Below are 12,661 nucleotides of genomic sequence, written 5' to 3'. Positions count from 1 at the left end.
GTTGATTCGGTTGTAAGCTCCGGGTTACAAACTATTCGGTTTGATTAGGTTCTCGGTAGGAGGTTAGTGCCTGTGCATTTACCTAACTCTCTCTGTTGAATTCGGTCGGGTGCGAGGAGCTTGTGCCATTGAAAGGGCCTAGCTCACTTCACATGTACATACGGGTATAGCGATATGCACGCAATGACCGCAAGACCTTGCCACCTTCCGATCCTTTTTGACAGGGCCGAATTGTAAGGGTCTACAAGTTTAAGAATTGGGAAGTTTCCGACCCATGTGTAACAGTGAGTAAAGAAGATCATTAAGAACTTTGCAATATTTTTCATCTTACAGCTAGCGATCCCAGAACACCGCTTGTTTGCTTAACTCATATACTCCGGAACAATAGGGAGCCAAAAAAGGTAAACGCCGCTGTCGACGACAAGCTTCCACAACCAATTCATCGTAAAATACGGCACACACGAACAAATGAGATATGCCTATTTGCGTATATGAACCAGCTTCCCGAGCTAAAACCTCTAAATCCACCACTCGCCTAGACTTCCCGATCAGTCCCCCACACGTACTCCTAAGATCGGCAAAGAGGTACCCGCATTTGGCAAGCGGATCTCGCTCTTCTATTTCCGGATCCTCCCGAATCTCGAGGTCTCTGTGCCCGTTCTGTGCCTTGAAATTGACTTTGAGAATTCACTTGATTTTAAGGTTTGAGTACAAAAAGTAACGCGTTACTTTTTGTTCCTTCTCGCGCTTCGGCCAGGTCTCGACATGCCTTGTAGACGAAGCGGTCATCCTCAGGCTCCTCGCTAAACGGGACCATCAAGTTCATTTAATACATGTCATTCTTGGACATTTAGAAGAAAGCTATATGCTGGGGTCTGCTGCGGGGAGGGGAGAGGGAGAGGACGCATTAAACGGACATTGACATGCTTGTGGGTGGTCACGAGGAGGGCCAAGCGCAAGATAACGACACGGAAGACGTCATACCAGACACGTATAGCCTACCTTATTTACGATACTCTCGGAATAGTCTCCAATGCTTATCCTATTAGGTTATGTTCTAAGTAGACCGTATAGATAATCGTAATTACGTCCCCCTGCCAAGCTTCAAATCCAAGTTGACTCGGATCCAACCTTGGGCTGGACCTTGGCCCACTACGATTGGGCAGTGCTAGGCGACGATCCATATTCAGACCGCTCGGCTCTATTTTGAGGGTTCTCAAAATCTACTGAGAAACATTTCGGCTATCAGACCTTGAGCTTGTTAATTCTGGAAACTGGCGAAATGCGCCCAACGTTCATTTTATTTTACTTTATTCGTGTGATATGTTACGTAGATGGTACGTTCCGTGGCGGTCCGGTTACGTGGGAATATATAAATAACTTTTGAGCCCGTGATAGATTGTACAGAAATATCTGTTCCTTTGTACGTATACTAGCAACCCGAACTGAGCCAATCTCGACGCCTTGATTGATAGTTGTGTATTCGTGGAGGAGGGGGACTGCGCCACGGCGTGGCGATAGTGTGGCGAGCCCAGAATATGGAGCCGAGGGGCAGTACTCCAAAGGAGGAAATTGAAGCGGGACGTAAGGCCAAGGCCTTTGCCGCTGACTCAGTAAGTCTCGTAGCTGACCAACTTGGTTCAGGCTATTGGAGTCAAGTAATTTTCGCCGTCGAGTTTGCAAATGTCTCCCCCTTCCTCCTCTATCCGACTATTGGGGCTGCACCCAAGCCTTTTGCCCCAATTTCAGCCTTGACGGGGCACAATAGCCGCTCGAATGACCATATGCTATGACCACACTGTCTACATACATTTGATTCAGGTGAGCGCAGGAGGGATCATAGGCAACAATGATCGCTCCCCAAAGCCCGACGGGAAGCATACTTCATTTAGCACAGAACAGGATAATTTGGGGCCCAAGGTCGATCTGGGAGCGCTGCGATCTAGGCGGGGGAATGCATCACCAGAGAAATGGGCGTTGGAAATGACAGCAATGGCTGTGCTGACGTCATCCCGGTTGAAAATAAAACATTCTCGCTACCCACAGGTCGTTAAAACCGAGTGACCTGAGCGAGCTGCCGAAAGTGAAGAATGCCACGCCCCATCCTCCACCATCATGATCCACTCTCACCATCGGTCCAAAGACGACCCCGAGCGTCGAGCACGCGTGCTGTCCCGTATACTCGATCCGGAATACTCGGGACAAAGTCCGAATGCGTTCTCCTCGTCGTTTCGAGCTCGGTCTCCGTCGTTGCCCCAAGCGAGCGTCTTCGTCGACCGATACGGAGAACAGCACGATCCTGATTTCAGGCCGTTTGGATCGTATCCTGCGGTGACGCCAATGGACGAACCCAGGGCATGGCCTTGGTTCGATGGAGATGACGATGACGATGACGAGCCCAGGTCGATGAGCAGAGGACCGACGAGTTTCCCGAGCGGCCGGATGGCGTATTCAACAGCGAGCTCGTCTTACCATTCCTCGGTTTCATCTGGTTCAGCTCCAGCCTCCGGCGGCTCCAAATACGTATACGGGTCACGTTCGAGGTCAATCTCCGCCTTGCCCACTCCGCCACTAGAGCTCGACCGACCCATGCCAGCCAACTTCGAATCCCACAGCGGTCGACACATATCCCCACCAGCACATATCCCACGTTCATCGCTCTTCCCGTGGACGCCAGCTCAGCGGGCGGTTAGAGTTCAGCACGAAGTCAACAAGCGAAATGTCATGCCCCCACCACTGTTCCTAGAAGAAGAGCCCGAAGAAGCCCCACTGACGCTCGTTGATTCTCAATATGTTCCTGGTTACGGTCATTTCAGCACACCTCCTGCGACGACCACCGAGCAATCACAATCACATCCACACCCACAACCAAACACTGCACCTCACACCGAACACAAATGCCGAATACACATGCGCACAGGACGAGCCCGAGCTCACACCCCCGTCTCCAACGACTGCACAAACACCCGAGGAGGACGAGGATGATCCAAATGTGCCCAACTCGTACGTCTGCCTTGCCCCACCGTTGTCTTGTCTCACGTTATAGGGCTGACGTGTGACTGATCAATCCAGGCCGTCATCCAGTCACTCGTTTCGTCAGTCTATCTACTCCTTGGGACTCAGGACCAAGCTTGGCCTGCACCACATGAAGGATCGTGTGCGCCGAGCAAGCGGTGCTGCCAAGCGCCCGTTGAGTCTGTAGCCCAACCTGGCTCCTCGTGTTCATCACGTTTCGGCACATTCTCGTGCCGGCCACGCTCATCCCCTGCCACCTCAACCCGATCAATCCGCTCCCTCATTCCTCCGCCCTTCTCGTATCCTGCGTTCCCAGAGATGGTCATTTATCCGATATAGAGCGAGGCTATCTGAGTCAGATCTAGCCGACGAAATCCTTCTGTCGATCTCGCTTATGTAACATAAACGTTGTTGGTCCTGGTCTCGACCACCCCCCTTAAACGTTGGTCTTTTGCTTATTTATGTGTCTTGGTCTTTTCTGGTTTTATTGGCTCTCACAATCATCTTGGCTCTTCTGTATCACTAGTTTGCTTCGTTCTCTGCCACGGCCGTCATCATGTGCACCGACGTGCACTCGATCTCGTCCTCTATTTAACTTTCTTCTTACATTTGTTTATCAGATGAGTCTCCTGCATACACATTGGTTATCCATCTCCATCAATCTCACTGTTTTTCTACCGCGCCTTCAAGTCGCACATTTGTATCCCTTTACGCCCATGTCCTGCATTTCCCTCTTGTTGTACTTGTTGTTGTTCCCTTCATAACTGGCTCCACCGAAATTAAATGAATAAACTGAAGTTGAATATGAAAAATATGGTGCATTTTTAGTTGATGTTTGCCTGGTGAGGGAAGAACTGTCTGGTGCGTTGGATCCGAGTCCAAGCGACGTTGGCGTTTTCGTTTCGTTTTGCTGTCCGGTTCAAATGTTGAGAACCCCTTTTCCTGAAATAGCATGAACAAGGGGGTGCGGGGTTTTAGCATACTATTCATGATAACCAAACGACTTGTGGAGTTCTCCAACCAGAAATATCGAAATCCATACTCGTAGAGATTATCAACTTCTCAAGGGCTCGGCTCGGAACCGGCGCAAGATAACAGAAAATGCCCATATAGATCCGTGTCTATCAAACGACTTTGCAGCTCGGAACATACGCCACTCTTTCGATATTGATAATGGCACTGTACTCTAGGTACAGTTGTAAACGTATAATATATTCCGCGATTATGACATAGGATCTTGTGTATCCAGCAGGCTGATCGTTTGGAGCTTGTCGCGGACGGCGGATCTCCAATGACCCCAAGGCTAACTCACATTCCGAAAAACATAATAAATATAGACTTTCCTGTTTTACATAGCCCGGGCATAGAAAATAATAAATACGAAACAATGAACTGGATCCTGTATCTTGGTCTATGCGACAAGGCCAGAATTCTGTTCCATCGTGATACTTATAATTATTAAATAGAGGTGTGGATGTAGATACCATTTTCTGAATTCGAAGCATTCGATCTTTTGTATCTACAGTACTCGTTTCAGGACTGAAGTTACATGAATTTTCCAAGCCATTAGAGAGTCCTTGAAGGTGTTTCGAGATTATAGCTTCCCGAGACTTGAGAGCGAATTTACTGGTCGTAGACATAGCACCATGGCCAGCTGCGAGTATCCAAAGTTTGCTCGATGGTGTATACATCCCACAATCCTGCAGATTACGAGCGTTTATACGGTCAGTAAAGGACTATCATATATGCGGGTGATAAATATAGATCTTACCGGCGCTGGGGACGGGGTCGGTCTTGTTGAGCCAAGGGGGCTGGCCGTTGGGGTAGATGTCAGACGACGATCGGTTCTGCACATTCGAAAATCGAAAATTGCATGAGCAAATCGGTAAAGCAAGCCTGCGGTTAAAGTTGTGACTTTACCTGAACGGATCCACCGTGGAACGCATACTTGTTGACCGAGTTCTTTTCTTGCCATAACCACCACAGGCGGTCTACGTTCTGTGTCAATTAGAACTATTAATCAGTAGTCATTTATAGATCAATTTGAGGTGTTAATTACCGCGTGATGCAAGTGGAACATTGGCTGTGTGAAGTGACGGTTGTGAGTATAATTAGAATAGGCCAAGTTTGAGAGCCGAAACCCTCACCTCGCTAGCAGAGAACGTAGGGTTGCCGGAAGGACAGTAAATACTGCCCTCGGTTCCTGCTGGGCAACGTTTCCCATATCCCTAAAAACAATCAAAACAAGTACTCTCTAAGATTCACGAGTATAGATGGTATTGTACTACATACCCTCCCATCGTAGATGAATGGCAGCATGCATACCGGTGGTCGCTTCCAAATATCCTTGGAACTGGGTAAAGTTACCATCGGCTATGGCAAGTAGCTTTTGAACTTCTGCTGGCGTGAAAGTGGATACAGCCGTCAAGTTGGAGTTTCTCCAAGGTTGAGGTAGTAGTGGCGACGCAGCTTGTGCGGGCTGTGAAGGCTCAATGAGTGGATAGGTCCCGTTAGACTCGGCAGAATACGTACGTGGGATACGAGAGATCGATTTTCAAAGCGCCAGTATGGAGAGTGTAGTCACTGCGTGTCCATACATTCAGTGGACCAGTAGCTTGATTGGTGGAAAATACTCACCTTCTTCATTATCGCTGAACCCTCCCAGCCCTGATTCAGAATCAGTGTCCCAGATTTCACTTCCAAGAAAGTCTTCTGAATCTAATTTATTTGAATGATAATCAGTAATCAAGTAAGTGACCGGTAGTACCTGCAAACTCTGACCTTTCTCCCATGCATTTAGATAAATATTTGGAAGTAAGTACTTGCAGACCTTTTCAATCGTTTAAATATGAATCCTTACCCCAATCTGCCGGAATGTTACGTGAGCTCCTGGGGCACGGTATCAAAGGAATAAGCTTACAAGGTACAACGCCTTTATAACCACACTCTGAGCGGAGCGCGTTGGTCATTCTTGTGTGTATGCACTAGATCACCAGAAAAAAATGAGATCTATCGAAAATAACAGAATTCAAAGATGAACATCACATACCGGTGCCATGGTAGGAAAAGTCCGTATGGTGAATTACCGCTGTTTGGGGAGTTAGTGGGGTGCTCTTGGAGCCAAAATTCAACGTACGATTCAAATTCATGTGACTGAAAATCCCTGCAAGTTAGAACACTACTCCGAGCCTAATAAGCGAGATCGATTACTTACGCATAAACCCAGGTCGTCATAGTAAGTACCACTTGCGTTGAATGGCGCAATCTACAGGGGGGGTCCAATGGTCAATAAGTATTCGGCTATAGCTGTCTACTAACGTGGTAGGTGAACTCAAGCCTCTCAGTGTCGATAGGAGGGTTAATCTTGCCATTGCTGGGGAGTTTGTTGAGGCACTAAGATGGTATTAGTCGATGTAAGCAAGCGCAAAAGATAAAAGCACTGTTTCTCACATTGACTGAGTCAATCCAGGCTTTGCGCTCTGCCCTGCTGAACGAACGCCATTCCCTGCGCACTTCGAGCGAGGAGCATGTCTGAGCCTGCTCAGCAGCGGCGACAAAGGCAACCAAGGCAGAAAGATGGAATGCAGTAGCGATCTTCATGATGGTAGGAGAGTAGTATGAACAGATATGAATGGAAGACGAGTGATGTAGTTTGGAGTGCGCAGGGCTGCTGTTTTTATAGTCTCAAGATTTATCGACATTCTAAGAGTTTCGGCATCAAGGTAATCCATATCCGCGATATTCTGTATTTGGGAGAGCTAATTCTGCTTCGAGGTACTGACGGGAGGAATCATTTGAAACATTGAACATTCTTATAGGGGCCAGAACATACATTGCACATGAACACAGTATTATTACAGGATAATCGCGTTGCAACTCAGCTATCTCGGTTGGTCCAAGATTCGAGAAGCACTCAGCAGCCAACTCTGATGTAAAATACGGTTACTCGAGGGGATTAGCCGGTGAAATGATTTACAGTTGTATGTAATACATTTCTTGGGTGGTTGGTAAGCTCTGTAATCAGCATAATCAAAGTGAGCTAAGAGGCTTACTGTTGTGTTCACTCTGTAATGCAAATGTAGTTCTATGTTTACCCCTGACCTGTAACTATCTCAATTTTTGATGATATCACCAGGTTAATCACAGGAAGCTTGGAATATCGGACTATATGCGAACGCAGGAACATATCACCATTATGTGATTAAGCGGGGGCCTATAGGGTTGAAGACCGCAATTCTTCTGACCCGTTCAATTTGACATAGCCGAGGTGAACTAACCTCTGCCGATGAGTACAGCTATGCATGCACATGCTGATACTGTAAACTGGAAGAAATATTATTCATTGTCTCTCACCTTCTGTGTCCAAGTTCTGATAAACGGACGGGAAGTGCGACCCATCGCAACTATTGTTACTCAAAAGGCGGAGGGGAATATTGCGTTCACATAGATACGTCACTTTGTACCAAGAGCTCTAATGAGTATCATAGCCGGTATTTCAAACCAGCATAGACAACATCCGATCACAAAACCTGTAGACGCCCCCTTGTACCGTGTGTTTTGCACTCGGAACGAGAAAGTAGAGTAGTAAACCTCTATATTGATCACCGTGCTCGTAGTAAAGAAGATAATGTTGAAAGACACGTAGAGCTAAACGATATTGTATCTCAGCTCTACTATATGGTAGTGAACTCTTGTGTATACTGTACCTAAACGATATTGTATCTACAGGATTATAAGCATACATGAACAGAATAGAAAGATATGATACGTACCTCAGCTCTACTATATGGTAGTGAACTGAGGTACACGAGAATCGATAAAGAACACATTTATACTCGTACATCCAAACGTAAGTAAATATATGCGTAAGGATTACATGTACGGTTCCGTGAGACTGATATTTCAACACGCCCACTCAGGATAACGGAGACGAAAGGAAAATTAAGACATGCCCATATCAGCAACAAAGCCGGGGAACTTGGTTCTTCCGAGCGGCTTAGTAAGTATATCGGCCACCTGCTCGTTGGTCGGGATGTATTGTAAGTCGACTTCCTTCAATTCGATCATCTCACGAATAAAATGGTGTTTAATTCGGATATGCTTTGTGTTCTGGTGATTGATCGGATTCTTCGCAAGAGCCATACTCGATTGATTATCGGTAAGTAAAGTTGTCGGCCCTTCGGGGAGTAAATCGAGTTCTGATAAGAATTGGCGAAGCCAAATTAGCTCGCGTGTAGCACTTGCGGCAGCAACGTATTCGGCCTCCGTACTCGATAGCGAGATCGTCGGCTGTTTTCTCGATGACCATGCGATACTCGCCCCGCCTATCATGAAAGTCCACCCGGTAGTCGATCGACTGGTGTTCGGATCGCCTGCGTAATCGGCATCGACGTAACCGGTGAGTTCCGATCCTTTCGACTTCTTGTAAACTATACCGAGGTCCTTTGTGCCCTTTAAATACCGCAGAGTACGCTTGAATGCATTCCGGTGCTCGTGCCCTGGGTTTGCGGAGTGCTGGGCCAACAGGCCGGTCGCATATGCGATGTCGGGCCGTGTTTGTACCATAGCATACATCAGCGAACCAATGCCGCGCTGGTATAGGGCTCGGTCGACAGTCGGTGAGTCGAGTTTCGGTAGATTCGGCGATTCGGCCATAGGCGTGTCGCTCGGCTTACAATCGTTCATATCGAATCTTTTTAGGACTTCTTCGATGTATCGTTCTTGCGATATTTTGAGGGTTCCGGCATCGCGATCTCGATGAATCGACACTCCGACGAACATCTTCGGCTCTCCTAGATCGACAAGTTCGAAAACTTTCGCCATTTCGGACTTGATTTCCTCGAGAAAGGTACGAGGTTTGCCGATTAATAGCATGTCGTCTACGTGAGCTACAATAAATGCGATGTTATTTTTATTTCGCCTATGAAAGACGGCGTGGTCGGAGTCGCATCGGGTAAACCCGATCTGTTCGAGAACTTCGCGTAGTCGAGAATAAAATGCTCGCGCTGCTTGCTTGAGGCCGTATAGTGCCTTCTCGAGCCGCCAAACGTATTTCACGGGATCGTCCTCAAAGCCTTCGGGCTGCTCCATGTATATCTCCTCCTCGATTGTGCCATGTAAGAAGGCAGTCTTGATATCGAGCTGAATTATGTCGTAATCTTCGCTCGTACCTTTGGCCAGGAGTGTACGCGTGGAGTCGGAATTTGCAACGGGTGAGGACGTATCTTCAAAATCGATACCTGGACGCTGAGAGTATCCTTTCGCAACCAGTCTGACTTTATACCGTAGGATTTTGCCGTTTGGACCTATCTTGTACCCAAAAACCCATTTGCATTCGACCACATTTCTTCCAATAGGTTGCTCAACTTGTCTTCCCACACCGTGCTTAGTAATTGAGTTGTACTCCTTGTTCATAGCGCCCATCCACATTTGAGCATCTACGCAGGACATCGCCTTGGCAAAGGTTGTTGGGGGAGCAGCTAGAGCAGTGTTAAATGCCTCTACCATTGCGTTTATATGCGTTAACCATGCATCTTCAGCGCCCACATTTGCCCTGTACCGTTGAGGAGGTTTTGAGGGTTGAGTCAAGCGTCAAAATGTTACCGGCTCTGCTGCCGGTGGATTTTCCATTGGTTTGGTTTTGGCATTTGAGTCGTGAGTCTCGGGCTTTGGTTTGTTTTTGGCGTTAGAGTTGTGAGCGTTGGATTTTGGCTTGTTTTCAGCGCTAGAGTCGTTGTCCTGGACACGGTCACATGACCAGTACAAGTGGTTGCATGCTGGCCCAAGCCCAAATTTGGGGGGTAGCAGGTGTAATCATGGGTTGTCAGCAGAGGAATAATAGGGCTCTATGGCTTAGTGGTCAAGCTGGTTCAATTCCGGCTAGTTCTATTTTCCTCTGTTTATGACAGTTGTCCTCGTAGGTTTCTAGTATTACCCGATGACAATTTCCAATTCCTTCATCAAATACGACGTCTTGGGAGGTTAGGATCTTTCCGGTTTCTTGTTGAACAAGTAAATGCGCCTTTTGATTTGGTGCAAAGCCCAGGTACGTGCATTTCATCGACCAATGTTGTAGCTTAGTACGCTTATTATCGGGTATTCTTGCCCATGCCGTGCAGCCAAAAATACAAAGTCAAGCTACATCGGGAGTTTGGCCTGAAAATACCTCTTTGGGCGTTCAACCATTTAGAGAGGTCTTTGGGGTAACGTTTGATATGTACGCCGCGTGGAGTATGGCGTAGCCCCAGAATTTGTCCGGTAAGTCGGCATTGGCGCGCATACATTGTTTGGAGTTGTTTAACGTCCTTATTGCGCGCTTGGCTACGGCATTACTTTTTGACGAGTTTGCCTTGGTCTTTTGGTGTTCAATTCCCTCGCTGCGTAGCCAGTCTTCAAAGGCGTTTGAGGTGTATTTGCCTCCTCCATTGGTGCGCAAAACTTTGATTTTATTACCTGTAAGGTTTTCAACTGACGCTTTGAGCTCTTTAAATTGGGCTGGGTATTTGTCCTTTGACTTTAGTAGGTGCACAAAAATTTTGCGCAACTTATCGTCAATTGTTATCGCAAAGAATCAAATCCCGCCAATCCCTTGGACTGCAGCTGGGCCATGGAGATTGCTATGCATAAGTTGAAGGACTGAGGACGAGGTGGATTGTGATGGAACAAATGGTGCGCGTGCATGTTTGCCTTTGAGGCAAGGTTTGCATGGAGATTGTGGAGGTGAGCGCTTTCCTACAATGTCCATTCCGCGTACTGAGCCGTTCCAAAACATGTCAAGAACGTACTTGTAGCTGACATGACCCAATCGTCTGTGCCAGGTCTTGAGGTCTGCGTGTGCAATTTTCCCGGCGGCATATGCAACAAATTTGCCTGCATCAATATTGTCCCTGTTGTTGATGCTTTTGGACTCAACAATAGCCGTGTATGTGTTGACCTCGGTATGTTTTACAATGCATTTAACTTTGTATAGCTGACCAGATGTTTCTTTAGCAAAGCCTATTTCAGGCCCGTTGCCTTGGTTGCCTACAAGAATTGCGCCAAATGATTTACGGAAGAGCACATCGGTGCCTCCTTGGGTGAGTTCTTTGACCGACATTAAGTTTGCATTTAATTTGGGTACGTGTAGCACGGACTTCATGAACGCAGGAGTTTTGACGCCGTGATGGTTGTATAACGTTACATGAACTTGGCCAACGCCAATCGCAGGGATCAAGTTCCCATTGCCCACTCAAATTTGGATCGGTGGTGTTAGCGTCTGGTAGGTGTAGAACCAATGCCAATTTGGCGTCATGTGTCTTGATGCACCCAAATCAAGTAGCCAGGCATTCTCGTTATGTGACAATTTGTCCGATACGGTGAGCGCATATATCTTGGGGCCTACGGAGGAATTGCCTGATTTATCCGTTACGGCAACCTTAGCGGAGTTGCCTTTTGATGTGTTGGCTTGGGACTCATTGGACTTGTCCTTCAACTGCTTTGAGTTCTGCCGTCTCTGCCGGGGACCAGTGCCTTTGGCTCCACCGCCTTTTGCCCAGCATTCCTGCTTGGTGTGACCGGGCTTTGAGCAGTTGGCGCAAGGGGGACCTAAGTCCTTCTTCTTCCCTTTTGGGTTGTTCCTTGCTGATTTTCTCGTCATAGATTTGCCCTTTGACGATTGCGCAAACATTGCAGTAATCCCTCCACCTTTTTGCCGACGTTCTTCCTCTCGTAACGCGGCTTTGCATACGGCATCGGATGTGATGGCTGCCTGCTGCATAGATGTCTGGATGACGGTGCTGACAATTGCATAGGATGGTGGGAGCGCATTCATGATTATCTGAGCAAGTAGGAAATTGCTGATGGACTCTCCAAGTGTCTTGATTTTTGAGACTGTTGATTTTATCGAATTGAACCCGGTGGTAAGGTCCTCTTCTTCCTCAATTTTTGTGCTCATTAATTGTTGGTATAGGAAGGACAGCGATTGCATGCCCTTGCCTTCCCAGCGCTTGATAATCCGCGTCCAGGCTTTGTTTGCCAATGTTGTGTCGACGATGTTGTTCATGACACCATCCTCCATATTGAGGGTGATTTGCGAGAATGCCTCGTTGTCCCGCTGCTTCCATTTCGCCATTTTTTCGGCCTGTTGGGACACTTTGATGCTGTCTTTTGCTTCTTCGCTGGTAAGTGCGACTGGTGCTGGTTCAGCTCCCGTAGCGATGCTGAGTAACTTTCGCATGCGAAGGACCGTTGTCTGCCTGAATTTCCATGCTGTGTAGTTGGATCCATCGTCCTTGAGCAACGGAATTTCGTAGGTCTTTTTATTGAGATATGTGTTCTCGTTTGACATAGTATAATATATTTGTTCGTCGAGTTTGGTCTCTTCGTTGGGTTTAGTGTCAGGTGCGGCGGGGCTCATAACCTGTTGAAAGACACGTAGAGCTAAACGATATTGTATCTCAGCTCTACTATATGGTAGTGGACTCTTGTGTATACTGTACCTAAACGATATTGTATCTACAGGATTATAAGCATACATGAACAGAATAGAAAGATATGATACGTACCTCAGCTCTACTATATGGTAGTGAACTGAGGTACACGAGAATCGATAAAGAACACATTTATACTCGTACATCCAAACGTAAGTAAATATATGCGTAAGGATTAC

General features: G+C 47.2%; 5 protein-coding genes across 5 annotated transcripts; 1 reads left to right on the top strand and 4 right to left on the bottom strand.

Moving 5' to 3' along the window:
* Positions 1-2,115: 2,115 nt before the first annotated feature.
* Positions 2,116-2,985, top strand: RhiXN_02342 (uncharacterized protein; the record flags this gene model as incomplete). The annotated part of the gene is made up of 1 exon (XM_043322161.1): positions 2,116-2,985. The coding sequence occupies one exon, from the start codon at positions 2,116-2,118 to the stop codon at positions 2,983-2,985; it is 870 nt and encodes a 289-aa protein (XP_043187984.1).
* A 1,653-nt stretch (positions 2,986-4,638) lies between these two features.
* Positions 4,639-6,615, bottom strand: RhiXN_02341 (tyrosinase; the record flags this gene model as incomplete). The annotated part of the gene is made up of 10 exons (XM_043322160.1): positions 4,639-4,715; positions 4,787-4,862; positions 4,936-5,013; positions 5,075-5,098; positions 5,163-5,221; positions 5,308-5,494; positions 5,653-5,682; positions 6,230-6,280; positions 6,334-6,408; positions 6,466-6,615. 10 exons carry the CDS (start codon positions 6,613-6,615, stop codon positions 4,639-4,641), a joined length of 807 nt encoding a protein of 268 aa, XP_043187983.1.
* Positions 6,616-7,956: 1,341 nt separating this feature from the next.
* Positions 7,957-9,522, bottom strand: RhiXN_02340 (Gag-Pol polyprotein/retrotransposon; the record flags this gene model as incomplete). Its single annotated transcript, XM_043322159.1, has 1 exon — positions 7,957-9,522. One exon carries the CDS (start codon positions 9,520-9,522, stop codon positions 7,957-7,959), a length of 1,566 nt encoding a protein of 521 aa, XP_043187982.1.
* A 1,063-nt stretch (positions 9,523-10,585) lies between these two features.
* Positions 10,586-11,110, bottom strand: RhiXN_02339 (Retrovirus-related Pol polyprotein from transposon TNT 1-94; the record flags this gene model as incomplete). Its single annotated transcript, XM_043322158.1, has 1 exon — positions 10,586-11,110. One exon carries the CDS (start codon positions 11,108-11,110, stop codon positions 10,586-10,588), a length of 525 nt encoding a protein of 174 aa, XP_043187981.1.
* Positions 11,111-11,242: 132 nt separating this feature from the next.
* Positions 11,243-12,409, bottom strand: RhiXN_02338 (Retrovirus-related Pol polyprotein from transposon TNT 1-94; the record flags this gene model as incomplete). Its single annotated transcript, XM_043322157.1, has 1 exon — positions 11,243-12,409. One exon carries the CDS (start codon positions 12,407-12,409, stop codon positions 11,243-11,245), a length of 1,167 nt encoding a protein of 388 aa, XP_043187980.1.
* Between the last annotated feature and the right edge of the window lie 252 nt (positions 12,410-12,661).

This window comes from Rhizoctonia solani, chromosome 16 (assembly GCF_016906535.1).
Source record: "Rhizoctonia solani chromosome 16, complete sequence".
Classification (NCBI taxonomy): domain Eukaryota; kingdom Fungi; phylum Basidiomycota; class Agaricomycetes; order Cantharellales; family Ceratobasidiaceae; genus Rhizoctonia; species Rhizoctonia solani.
The sequence above is the reverse complement of the archived record's forward strand: the minus strand, read 5'-3'. Positions and strand labels throughout refer to the sequence as shown.